This window comes from Vidua macroura, chromosome 2, assembly GCF_024509145.1.
Source record: "Vidua macroura isolate BioBank_ID:100142 chromosome 2, ASM2450914v1, whole genome shotgun sequence".
Taxonomy (NCBI): domain Eukaryota; kingdom Metazoa; phylum Chordata; class Aves; order Passeriformes; family Viduidae; genus Vidua; species Vidua macroura.
The window spans coordinates 74943003-74956422 of record NC_071572.1 but is presented as its reverse complement, the minus strand read 5'-3'; the positions used below and the strand labels follow the sequence as shown (position 1 = coordinate 74956422).

At 44.1% G+C, this 13420-nt stretch overlaps 1 protein-coding gene across 8 annotated transcripts; it reads right to left on the bottom strand.

The window, feature by feature from the left end:
• Nucleotides 1-2872: 2872 nt before the first annotated feature.
• Nucleotides 2873-13412, bottom strand: FOXM1 (forkhead box M1). Of its 8 annotated transcripts, none has more exons than XM_053971445.1 (10): nt 13320-13409; nt 12850-12931; nt 11311-11907; nt 9486-9634; nt 9055-9270; nt 8514-8642; nt 7879-7923; nt 6856-6925; nt 6246-6427; nt 2873-5047 (listed from the first exon to the last, which is right to left on the bottom strand). In XM_053971445.1, exons 3-10 carry the CDS (start codon nt 11858-11860, stop codon nt 4016-4018), a joined length of 2373 nt encoding a protein of 790 aa, XP_053827420.1. In that variant the 5' UTR covers nt 11861-11907; nt 12850-12931; nt 13320-13409; the 3' UTR covers nt 2873-4015. The 8 variants fall into 8 exon arrangements, with proteins under 8 accessions (XP_053827420.1, XP_053827424.1, XP_053827421.1 ...); XM_053971449.1 differs by having other exon boundaries at nt 6856-6922; XM_053971446.1 differs by lacking the exon at nt 13320-13409 and adding an exon at nt 13175-13305.
• Between the last annotated feature and the right edge of the window lie 8 nt (nt 13413-13420).

Here is a 13420-nt window from a genome sequence, read left to right as displayed (position 1 = left end):
TATACATACACTATCCACAATAGAAATTTCAGCTGAAACACAGTTCCAGAATGCAAAATAGCTTTGTGCATAGACAAACATGCAATCTCAGGATTCAGAGTAAAAAAACCCCAAAACATGTAAGTAATCTAAACATGTTACTTTATAAGAAAAATATAAAGTTGAGATAGAATGGACTGGCCTGTTGCATAATGATACTGTCCAAAACTTTGTCTTTATTAAAATTTACAGAAAAATGCATCAAATGTGAAAGAATACAATGCACCAAGAAAAGATACCATACTGGTAGTGAAAAACAGTATTCTATAAAAAATATCAACAATATTAAAAGATTCTCCCCAAGTCCAGTGAAGATGAGGTTTTTTTTGTCCTGTTGGAACATTTTTCCATCCATTAAACAGTTAGGGTTCTAACAAGCCAATCTCTTGTTTGTAACCACAGATGAGTACAGACAACCTACCTTCTACAAATAACACAGCTAAATAAAGAGAGGCCCTGTTGGCAGCAACCTCCTTTACATCCATGAGAAGGTAATAGAGACCAACAGCAGGTACCGGAGCATAAATCCACATCTTACTGTAGTTCAATAATAATTTGTGCTGGCTGTTTTCCTTGACTTTATTAAATAACATCATTAGAGGTTTCCGGTTTTAAATTTGGAGCATAAAAAAAGAAAAAAAGCAGATGTGGAGGATAAATAATTCTGATTATATAATTGTATGCAAACAGTTCATCAGTGTGCTCTATATAATGACTTCCCACAGATTTTGAGATGTGGAAGAGAATCTGCTTTGCATAATCTTTTGCCTGTAAACTGTAACTGGGTATTTATTATACTTATTTTTTCAAGAAATGTTGTAACTGAAATGCAAGGACAAATGTGTCATTTGACCTACATCAGCAGTTCAGGTTCAGGGTCTTGACGTTCTAAAACTGCTTGTTTCAAAGTAAGAAGCCAGTCTGAGATGAGTAGTGAAGCAGGACATTTTCCTTAATCTCAGGCAGCTAATACTTTGTTATGCCCCAAAGATATTTTTGTCCAGTTGTAGCTTACCTCTTCTGGAAAAAGGGGAGTGGGGAGAGAAACTATTTCTGTTCAGGAACCAGCTCATCAAACCATTTTTCAAGCCTGTCATTTTTTTCTCTAAGCCTATTGTGCATTTTAAAGAGGAAGTTGGGTACTTTACTGAAAAAGAAATTTTCACCTTTGTTAAGAGCTAGACTGCCTTCTGGGAGAAATGAAGGGCTGACATCTTCATAAAAAGATTTCTGCCATGTAAAACAGGGTCTCTTTTCTTCCATATGGGGAAGTGATCAAGTTTTTCCTCTACCAGCCAAGTTGCAAAAGTAAAAGGGTGGCAATCATCCTTGCTTACCTCATCTCAGTGGTCATCCGGTCCTTTTCAGCTGACAAAACATAGTGAGAGGAACCCCACTCAACCAATGAAAGGGAATTACCTTCTCCTTTGTGTCTGTCACACTCCAAGTATTGAGTGGAGTTGTCAGAGGAGCAGAGCATCCACAACACTCGCTGGCTCCCTGTAGATTTGCATGTCCCAGACCCTTAAAATTTTTAGTTTAAATTAATGTTTGCTTTTACAGGCTAGAAGGCGTTAAACAGCTTTGTCTATTATCAGAATGCAAGGACGGTCCTGGGATGCTCCTACACATTACTCAGAGAAGCCCTGGGAGTGCTGTGCAAAGGGTGTGAAGAGCTGTGCCTTCCTGCTCTTGGGCTGATGAGAAGACATGAAGCATGGCCCTGCTCTTACTGCAGGAGGGTGGACAGAGGCATCCACTGTCTGACAAGATCACACCTCCACACTATAACCCTAATACTGAGCTGCAGAGGAACAGGTGATACCTGCCTTTCCTTAAGGAAAGCATCCAGGCAGAATATCAGGCAGACATAAATGGAGAGAAATAGTCATATTTTGTGATTAAGTTCTCACCAACTGGTGCTTTGAACTAGTTTGGCCAAAACACTGGGACATCTCTTCTGGGAGCAAGAGGTAGAATTGCTTATTGGAATTTTTTCTGTTGTTCCCTCCACCTTTTTTGATATAATTGCCCTCAAGCAGTGCTCTCACTGGAATACGTAACAAGAAGGGAAATGAAACTTTGGCACTATTATGTTCAAAATAAAATGTGAGGTGGCCATCAAAGCACCTCAGCTGACAGGGACAGCAGGGGAGCACCTGCCTGGAATTGACACCAAAGACAAGAAAATTTCAGTATTTGCTGGAGACATGATCTTAGTTAGTTGGCTCTCAGGTGTCAGTTGTGTGCACACATCCTCTCAGGAGCAAGAAGTGAGAAGAAAGGGAGAGAGGATGCCTTGAGAGAGCCAATCAGAGTGTTAACAGCTGTGTAAGAGGTACTAGTAGAACATGTGTGAAACCAGGGCCCTCTGCAGCCTTGTAACCCCAGAAAAACCAAAATAATAACCATTAAACCAAAGTTTGGAAACATTTTATGAGGGCAAATAACCTCTAACAAGTACACAGGAGCACTGCGGTTCTGAAAACCACACACATCTAAAACTAGTTTTATGTTTATAGGGGAAGGTAGACATAGTTTCAAGCAATATTTGTTTTGCATTTAGAAGATACAGAAATTAGTCTGCTAGTAGTGTTGTGATGTTTGTATGCTTCTGACTCATATAGTCAGGATTTACCCATAAGCAGCAAGAAAAAGTGTGTTTTATGAAGCAGTGAGTTAACTAAATCTAGTGTGGTTTGGCCAGCAAGGCCTGAAAATGTCCAAATGGTCACTCAGTGATCACAAAGCACACAGACATAAGAAGAAGCAGTTGCTCGTGCTATGGGCCAGTCCCAGCAGGCTGCTAGGGGTGATACAGATAACACTCAGCTGTGTTCCCACAGAAGCTTTATTGAGTATTTGGATACAGGAGTCACCACTCATCAGCAAGCAGAAGGATCAGATCTTTGCCATGGCAATTTCTTCCATGACTTAAGTTTTAGGAGGAGTTGTTCTATTGCACCAAGCAATACATACTTTGTGTTTCCATAAGTCAATTTTCAGTGGAAATGTCAGCATTTCCTTTATATTTAAAGGGAATATTTTATATTCCCTTTTACATTTTGAACTGCTGACTGTAAAGGCAGCTTTAACCATTCAATAGAGGTCCATCTACTGCAACAGCATCTCTACCTAGTCCTCTAGGTACATAATAGGCCTCTGGAATCAGAAGAGCTATATGGCTTGATCCAAGCTCTTCTCCATTCCAGCCTAGGAAAAGGAAGCTAAACCAAGATTTTATGCTGCAATCCAGGTAACCTATTCCAGTTTGACTTGGGTCACATATAAATGTTTTTTCAGATCTTTGCCCCAGCAACCTTTAGAACAACCTAGACCAATGTGGTTTTGAAGTAAAAAAAAAAAAAAAAAAAAAAATAAAATTTGGGCTTTCAGCTAGGGTAGAAGAATACAAGGGATGTGAACATATGCAAATACACTCTAGGTCAAACCCTTACCAGGCCAAATATTCCCATAACCCTACAATAATAAAATTATTATTATAATTAGGGGCTAATTTAAGGAATGTACAGTATTTACAGCCATTAAAACTAGACAGAAGATACTAAGTAATAGGGGAACAAAGTAAAGGGATATTAGGACTAGGAGGAGGTTCCTGGGCTCTTCCTATGGTACTATTGTTTCCTCTGATATCTTGAGTAGCAAATGCCATTCAGGGCAGAACATCTACCTAGGTGTTCTCATGAAAAGAATCCCTGGAGAGAGGCTATCTCTAGCACAAGGCTAGAGAAGTTCTATCATCTTGTTCCACTCAAAGTCTACAGCATCTTACAAAGGAAGCCCATAGCAGCTGATGGGCCTGTCTGCCAGCTTAGCACGAGTCAATAATGCTCTCTGCTCCCATGTATGTGGGAACTAGTCAAAAGCACTTGTCTTAGATTACATTAATGAATCTCAGAAGAGTGGAGTTCTTTCTGTAACATCAGAACAAGTCAAATTCAGTCCTCAGGCCAGTTCACTTCAGTTCAGGTATGAGCTGAGACCAGCTAATGTCTGTTCCTAAATTTTCATCCTCAAGACCAGGAAAGCTGATATCTAGAAGGATTTTGCTAAGACTGTCATTCATGGTGTCCAGGATAAGGCCCTCCATGAGTGACCGATTTTCAGTAAAGCCAGAGGCTGTCAGTTCAACAGAGGATTGCTTGGAAGTGTCACGAATAAATGCTGGAGAGCTCGTGAGGGGCACAAGGACCATGTCACTGGATTCTATATTGAGCAGTTCCCGAGGAGAATCAAAGAGAGGATTTTTAAGAGGTGTGCTGTTAAAACCCAGCAAGTCCTGGTTGTCCTGGAGGGGTGTGAATGGCAACTGAAGGGTTTTCACTGGACTGAAGTCCAGCTCATGACTTCCCTTGGCTAAGGAAGCAGACTTCCAGGGGTCAAGGACCTCAAGTGAAGCGGTAGTAGTGGCTGAAACTTTGCTGGGAGTGGAAGAAACAGGCAATTTGCTGAAGATGTTTTTGACTGGTGTTTTAAAGGCCCCCTCTTCTCCCTGTGAGCAGCTGAGCTGTGATATGTTCTCAAGTGGCTGGTTTTCCTGGGGGAAGGGATGGTCTGAGCTGCTGCTTTCTGGCAAAACAAGGACAGGCTCTTCTGAACAAGGCAGTGCTAGGCGTTGTTTCCTTCTGGATCTGCCCACTTCCCTCCTTTCTCTCCTCTTTATAACTAAAGAGTCAGAAACTGCCTTAGATGGTGACTTCAGTGTGGTGAACTGTTTCCTCTCCTTTGTGGATGAGTCTGGGAGGAACAAGCTTGGCTCTTCCTTGACCGTTACGGTTGAGGCAAATGGGGACAGCCAGGGATCCAGCTGAGAGCCTTCTTCCTCCTTTACACAGGCACCCTCAGGGAAAGAAGACAATTCCTCACCAGGCTGGGAGATGTTCTCCTGTATGGAATGGCTTGGGGAAAATAAACCTTCATCACATTGACCCTCCTCCTTGACAGCAGCCGTGGGTAAAGAGGGTGACTCTTCTGCAGACAGTGACATCTACAGTGAAACACAGGTGACATGCAGTCAGTAAGCAAGGATCTAAGGTACCCAAAAATCCGAATAACAGTGGAAAGAAAAGAAAGACTGGCATTTAAGGTCAGCAGAAAGGGTAAGAAGAAGAAATTCAGAAAGCAGTAATTATAACAGACTGAGATTGATCTCTGTGAAACTGATAGAAAGAAGCCTAAGGATCACATGGGAAGGATTCTAGCTAAGTGACAAAGTCATACCCTTCAGAGCACTCCTGCTCTGAAGAACTTCTGGGAGTACAGGCAGGAGAGCTGAATATTTCTGGAAAAAATATAACCCCTTTGATTTTTTTCTTACATTATCTAAATGGGAATAACAAAATGAATGAGGACAGCTTTCCCAGAAACCAAGGAAAAGGAAGAGAAAAAAAATGAGGTTATCAAAAGAAAAAGAGCACAGGAGAAAGATAAATCATAGCTGGAGAGAACATAAAGCAGCAGGCATACAAAAGAAAATAGGATTATGGTTAGACAGGATGGAAGAAGCTAGAGCTTTTTAATGTCTAAGCATACAAGAGCAGTCAGTGAGATGCCAAGAAAAGGATCTGTTTAATAGCTGTTTTTCTTGAGCCCAGAATAACTGTGAACTTCACAAAACTGGCAAACAGCAGATACGGAAATCCTCTGGGAAGAGACTACGTGAAATATATACCTTTACAGAAGTTCCTTATTGTTACTTGTCTATAGAGCTACCAAAAATCTGAATGTTTTAGGATCAGAACAAAGCCATTCCTCCCATTCTTCTTTCTTCACATCCCAGCAGTAAAGAAAAATTGTCTTGACCAAGCCATAGGGCTCCTTCCTCTAGAAACATCCTTAGAGCAAATAAACTAGCAGGTAGTAGTCAGCTTAGAGACAGTAAAGGATAGCAAGGATTATCACTAGCTAGTTCCTTGATAGGAGCTTGGAGTTTTAGAGCACCTAAGTAAAGATGCACAAAGGAACCATAGGAAGAAAAGGTTCGTTGAGGGCAAGAGATATTAAAAAAAATAAACAAAAAATCCAAACGAACACTCCCCTCCTTAAAAAAAAATCCCCACACCCTCCCTAGCCGCCTCCTCAGCCCCCTTATAAAAAAAGAAAAAAAAGAAAATAAAGAAAAAAAAACAGGAAAAAAACACCACACTAACCCCCTTGGAAAACTCCTTGGAAAACAAGAAACCAACCTTTGGAGCAATGCACACACGCTTATTGCTCTGCAAAGTCTCCGTGCTGTTAAGGGATGCTCCCTGTGCCATGGACAGGGGAACCTTCATAGAAGGCTGCAAGACAAGAGGCTGACTCAAAGGAAACTGAATTGGAACCAGGTAGGAGTTGACACGAGGAAGCAAAGGCTTCATCTTTCGGCCTGGAAGGGAAAAGAAGGGACTCACTTTTGCCTGTTCTCCACTGCTACCTCTTGAAACCCAGGCACCTTAGAGAAAGTCCTTCTAGATACCCCAAAAGAAATATTTAATCAGATCACTTGCCTTCTCTGCTAATTTTAAGGATACAAGTACCAAGCCAGAAGCCTCATGAATGAGAAAATAACCTTTCATGAAGATACTACCCCTCAGGTTTGGGCTCTCATTCCATTTGAGTGCCCAATGCCCAACATCTCACCATCACATCCTCTCAGACACAGTAATACTGCTTTCAATTTCAAACCTGACAATAAGGAGCATAAAAGCTGGCAAACAGGGATAACATACTCTACTTGTATTCCTAAAGAAATCTGGGAGAATGCCCCAGATTTATTGGATTGATTCTCTTTGGCCTAGTGATGTGGACACTTACGTGAATTCTGGGGCTCAGTTTTGCTTCCCACATTCTTCAGAGGATCTGGAAGACGACTCTTTTGTTGCTGCTGTCATTGTGAGATAAGTAAGAGGAGAAGAAGAAAAGAGAGGTTAAAAGAAAAGAATCCACATTTATTCTGCTGCCTCACTGAGAACTGTGAAACCAGAGGTCTGTGCTGGACTAATGCAAAGAGAGCAGCTGTTAGCAACCAGCATTCAGGCTGGCTCTAGGTCTGTGCCACTTGCTGGTTTGCAACTATGCCATCCCAAAGCCAGCTGCCCACCAAAAGCTGTGTAGGAAAATAGACAACATGACAGAGCTGCTCCAGCTGCAGACTCTACTGCAGAAGTGAGCTGGTTTTGGCACCCTCAGCGCCCGAGGAACAGTGAATAGGATGGCTTTATTGTGTACTGGATGTATATACAAACCATAGACCAGATAGGTGTTCAAATAGAATAGCAGAGGCAACAATGGGATCAGAATTCTGAGCAGATGGAAAGAAGGCCAAGGTTGTAGCTGTGACAGAAAAGTGTTTGACTGGATGTTTGCAAATCCATCACTGTTAAAACTGCTGAATGCAACAGCAATAGCAAACAGGTTCATCCTTCCAAGAGTCACTCACAATGCAGTGGGTTGCAAAATGGAAAAGGAGCACAGAGAGATCCTATTCTCTCTGGATCTGAGCCCCAGAGCATATTGGAACTGTTGCCATGGAGATGATTTTACCAGAAATCTGTTTGGGCTTGTTGTCTGAAGCCTATTGGTGTCCACTGCAGCCTACTTCAGCAGTAGACTTCCAGGTTGCTCAAAGATGTCCAGCTTTACCAGCTCGAGAGACTGTACCATCTGGAGGCAGTCAAACATTGGCTAGACCCCTCTCCCCACAAAGGGTAAGCACGGAGCTGTATGAGTAGATGCAGCAGTGACCCAGTCCCCCTCCCCAAGCCTGTTGTCCTTTCGTTCAGTGACTGGCAAGAAGAGAATGGAAGATCAAGCCCCGAGCCAGATGGTAATTCTTACTGATTCAGAGAACTCAGGCGATGTTGGTGACCCCAAGTCCAGTGGCTGGTGGCAGAAGGCATTGAGCAAGAAAAAAATTTAAGATGAAGTTATCAGCCAAAGAGGAAGACAAATGGGACATTTTAAACTTGTACAATCTGAGCAAACAAAAGTTAAGTCCACCCACCCAGTGCAGAAAACACAACAGTTTTCTAAACACACCTATACCAGACTCCCAAGCTCTATTTCCCTAACAAAACCTTCCTAAAATGCCTGTTTGGGCTAGGACAATTCCATCTTATGACTGACTTATCAAACAGCATAGGAACACCTGGTTGGCCTCAGTGTCAATCTTCTCATTAGGAATTTAAATCAGGCCCATGGAAAGAAGTTGAACAACCTGACTATTATATTTGGCATAGCACATGAAGAATAAACACATCCTACAGAAACTCCAGATCAAAAGCACAGCTGTAGCACCTTTTTTTCAAATGCAGAGCTTGTCTATTTGTCAAGTGAAGTGACTGAATCCAGCTTCTACAAAGAGACTGATGTCAACACAGCTTGACCTTACAGTTAAAATAAGGTGCATCAGGCTAGTGTGGCATTTAGAAACTGGATAGCCTGTCCTATTTTCTTTGCATGAGGCAACTCACCTTAAATACCTGGTCCAATGTTAGGCAACGGTTTGCATCAGGGTGAATAGTCCAGAAGGAAATTTTACCATTGGCAGATGTCTCACGGACAAACATATCATGAAGGGACAGGTTGTGCCGGATGGAGTTCTGAGGAGAAAGGAGTGAGGGGGAGGTTGAAAAGCAGTAGTTTTGTTATCAGCACAGCAAGGCCCACCTCAAACATCGCTGCCCTAGCAGAAGGATTACATTCCAAAGTGCAAACAACACTGAACTTTCATGTTCACAGCATACCCAGCCAACCCTGTTATCAGTCTCTTATTCTATATAGTCCTGAGATCCCAATTCTCACTCCAATGATCAGACATCCCATCATCTTGTTTAAGTAGGATGAGGCAAGGGATACAAGAAGTGGTACAGTGAACATCTGGAGTGAGAGTGTATTTGGGGTGGAATGTTTAAATGAGCTTCCATCTTGCTTTGCAGACTGGGGAACAACTTTTCATTCTGATCCAGAAGGCATGTAACATCACCCACAGCAACTTGAGGGCCTGCTTGTTACCTTCCAGCCTGGCTTAGCTACATGTTTAAAATAAGGGAAATGATCCTCAATCCAGGTATAGATGTCCTTCAGGGTCATGCGCTTCTTCTCCGTGCTGTTGATGGCAAACTGGATCATGGCCATGTAGGAGTAAGGAGGTCGCTCTGACACCGAATCCTGCCATGAGGAGGACTCAGCAGCAGTAGGAATAGCAGCAGCAGCAGCTTCCTCTTCAGTCTGAAAGACAGAAGGGGTGATACATGAATGTTTACGAAGCTGATAAGAAGGCCCAGAACATCCCTGGATCCTCTGGGTTCTGCTATTCATATCACTAAAGGTCAAACTCAGGTTACTTAGAGATAGCAACACCTAATTCTTGCAAGTATTCTGATCCACCTAGATTGCTTCCTTACCAAAAGTTTTAGCACATACTTTTGTATTCTTCTACTAACCTTGACTCTTTCCTGCAGAGGCATCTGATTCTCTTTCTCTGTGTCTTCCTTCACAGAAGAGGGATTTAACCCATCGGATCTCATCTTTCCCAGCCACTGGATGTTGGTGAGGCTGTTGTCCAACACAGAACTCATTGTCTCGCCACTGCCTGTTGGGATAACAAGCCCACATAATAATCACAGAATAATTTAGGTTAAAAGAGTCCTCCAAGACCATCAAGTCCAACCTGTGACCAAACACCCTCTTATCAACAAGACCATGGCACTGACTGAGGCATCCAGTTGTTTCTTGAACACCTCTAGGGATGGTGACTCCAAACCTCCCTGGGCAGTCTGTTCCAATGCTTGACAGCCTTTTTAGGGAAGAGATTCTTAATGACGTCCAGTCTGAACTTTCCTTGGCACAGCTTGTGGCTATGCCCTTTTGTCCTGTCATTTGTTGCCTAGGAGAAGAAAGCAACCCCCACTGCTCTACAGCCTCCTTTCAGGCAGTTGTAGAGAGTGATAAGGTCCCTCGGAGCCTCCTTTTCTCCAGGCTGAACAGCCCCAGCTCCCTCAGCTCTTCCTCATCAGACCTATGCTCCAGACCCTTCACCAGCTCTGTTGTCCTTCTCTGGACATGCTCCAGCACCTCAATGTCTTTCCTGTCATGAGTGGCCCAAAACTGAAAACAGAACTCAAGATGTGGCCTCACCAGTGCTGAGTACTGGACAATCTCTGCCCTGGTCCTGCTGGACACATTATTGCTGGTACAGGCCAGGATGTCATTGGCCTTCTTGGCCACCTGGGCACACACTGGCTCATGTTCAGCTGCTGTTGACCAATACTCCCAGGTCTTTTCTTGCTGGGCAGTTTTCCAGACACTCTTTCCCCCGCTTGTAGCACTGCCTGGGGTTGTTGCAATGCAATTGCAGGATCTGGTACCTGGTCTTATTGAACATCACGCAATTGGCCTTGACCCATGCATCCAGCCAGTTCAGAGCCCTCCTGCCCTCCAGCAGATCCACACTCCCACCCAGCTTGGTGTCATTTGTGAATTTACTGAGGATGCCCTTGATCCCCTCATCCAGATCATTGATATACAGAGTAAAACAGGACTGGCCCCAACCTTGAGCCCTGGGGAACCCCACCAGTGACTGGTCACCAGCTGGATGCAGCACCATTCAGCACCACTCTCTGGGCCCAGCCATCCAGACAGTTTTAACCCAGTCAAGAGTGAACTTGACCAAGCCATGGGCTGCCAGCTTTTCCAGAATAATGCTGTAGGAGACAGTGTCAAAGTCTTTACTGAAGCCCAGGTAGTCTACAGACACAGTCTTCCCCTTGCCATAACTCTGCTTTCTCACAAGTAACCCTGCTACCCCTTCATCTCAGCTGTCAAAAGGAAGGCACCAATCACACTTCTCAAAGATGGTATTGCAACACTAATATTGTGGAAGTAATTCACCTTGAATTCCTGATTTCATGTGTAGTTGCCCAATTTCTGAAAAGAGCTGCAGCCTTAAGAACAAACACTCAAACCAGACTATTGTCAACCAAAATGCTGATCTAGTACTTCAAGAAATAGAAAGACAGCACTAAACTTAAGTCAGAATCTCAGATGTCTTCCACCAAAAAAATATGTCCACTATAATCCTTCAGATTTCACTACATATGCAAAGCTATGTAGATTATTAGAATCCAATCCAAAGGTATTTTGTAATTAACAAAATATTAATAATTACTGCAAACCAAGATGCAAGTGCTACACTCCTTGGCCCATTTCACATCTCCTCATCTGTCAGGACAAAAAAAACCAATAAAAAAACAGGTAAAGGCTACATACTGTTGGTCTCCTGTTCCTGTCCAACCACAGGATCAATTCCTGAATGCCAGAGTGCTGTACTGCCTGCAAGACCAGGTGTCTGTGCAACACTCTTCTCTCTTTCTTGACTAACTGCAGCCTTGATGGCTGCATTGGCTTTCTTCTCTGATGGGAGATTCTGCAGTGGTGCTGGACCTGCTGAGCGGGATGTGCCCCCACTGCTAATGAGAATGAACTTGTTGGGTCCATTGTTGCCACACTCTTTTCCTTTTGCTGTCAATGCCTCTATGATGCTCTGGATATCAGCATTTGTAGGGATGGCCACCACCTGTGTGTTGGGCATTGTAGGATGGTCAATTATCTTTATTCCTGCTGGGAATTTCTGCAGGCCACTGTCCCTTTTGTCTCTGGGTTGTCTGTTGTGTTGGTCTTCCTGCCTGTGCTCCTGCTTAGGAGCCTTTTCATCCTGACCTCTGTTCTCATCTCTTGCTGAAGTACTGGATTCATCGTTCTGTGGGAGGGTCAGTTTTCGTCTTTTGAGAATTAAGGGCCTGCGAGGGCTGGTCCTCATTATTGATCTATACTGTCACTCTCCATTGAAAGGGAGAGGAACAAATCCTGCAAAACAAAAGGTACAACATAAAGGGTGCAGCAAATCATCTCAAGACCTCCCACAGAGAACACATTCTCAGCAGTTGCTACAAAGCTTGAAACACAAAGGGAAAATTAAAATTGAAAGCATTTAATAAGGCTGACAAGGCTACTGAAAAATCATACTGTACCTCCCTAATCCACAGCTTGTGTAAGCAGGATGGGAGAGAGATTTGCAGAGTAGATAACTTGCGTCATAAAGTACATAATAATGAGCAAAGTGTGTATATGCTTTACAGAAAGACTTAGCTGTAGTGCAACTTGACCAGCGTCAGCCAACAAGCTGGAGGGGAGGTAGAATATAGAAATAGCAGTGCTGATTCTTATAGCTGATTGGTCTAAGCAGCAGATTACATAACCTGCACGAAAAGAGAATTTACAGATGGTTTAAGATCTGGGAAGCAGAGATTACCCTGAACACTACAAAAGCACACAATAAATGCAGCAGAAGTAAGGTGCTTTAAGCTAGACACCAAGTAAATGTGCTTTTAATTCCTTTTGTAGATTTGTTAAGAATCACGTAAATTCGTCATTGGGCAGCATACAATTTAGATGTCAGACTTTTGGACAATAGGTAGTTTAGACTATAAAGCTGGAAGCAGAGGAAATAAAATTCAGAGATACTGCTTCTAGGCTAAGATGCTGTGAGAGTACTGCTAATAATGCCATCAGGAATTCGTTGGAGCTTGTGCCTTTCTGCAAACTAAAGTGGAACAACATACAAATTGTACTTATTATCATCAGAGATGGCAAGCAGAATGGAAACAGATACCCAAAAAAAGAGGCCTTTTGCATTGCACTAGATTTGATGGGGTCAGCTAGTAAACGAGAAAATTCTCAGCAAGAATCCCCTACATTGATACAAAGCAGAGTTCAGCAGATAACAAACTGAGCTAATGCCCTACGTACAGAATGCAGACAGCCCAGCGATCATTCCTCGCGGGTTCTGGCACCCGGCACAAGCATGGCCCTTTTCGATCTGCTCCACCCCCTAAAGGAAAGAGCACCAAAAGAAGAACCCTGAGCCAGCCTCCCATAGGCAGCGCTCCTGTGAGCAGGAACAGGAGCGCGTCACTTCCCAAGGAGGCCTGGATCTGCTACCCCCCGTCCAGGCCCAGGAGCACCGCTGTGTACGCGCGGCCCCGAGGGGGCAGGGAGGGCACCGCCAAAGTCCTGCCAGCTCCTTCTTCACCCGCTCCAGCCCCTGCGCTGCCGCCCTGGCCAGCAAGCTCACCTGCTCCCGCGGGGCCTTCCACCCCGGGCCGGGCCCAGGCGCTGCCCTCTCCCGGCCGCGCGGTGGCCTTACCGCGGCCCTCCGAGGGGTGCTGACCCTTGCCAGGGGCCCTGGAGGACCGTGGCGGGCACCGGTTGTGACTCACCAGCTGCCAGGCCGGGGCACGGCCGATGCAGGGCGGCGGCGGCCCCGGCGCTCTCGGAGCGGCCCCGGTTTGAATTTGGCGCCCGGCTCAGCGCTGGCCCA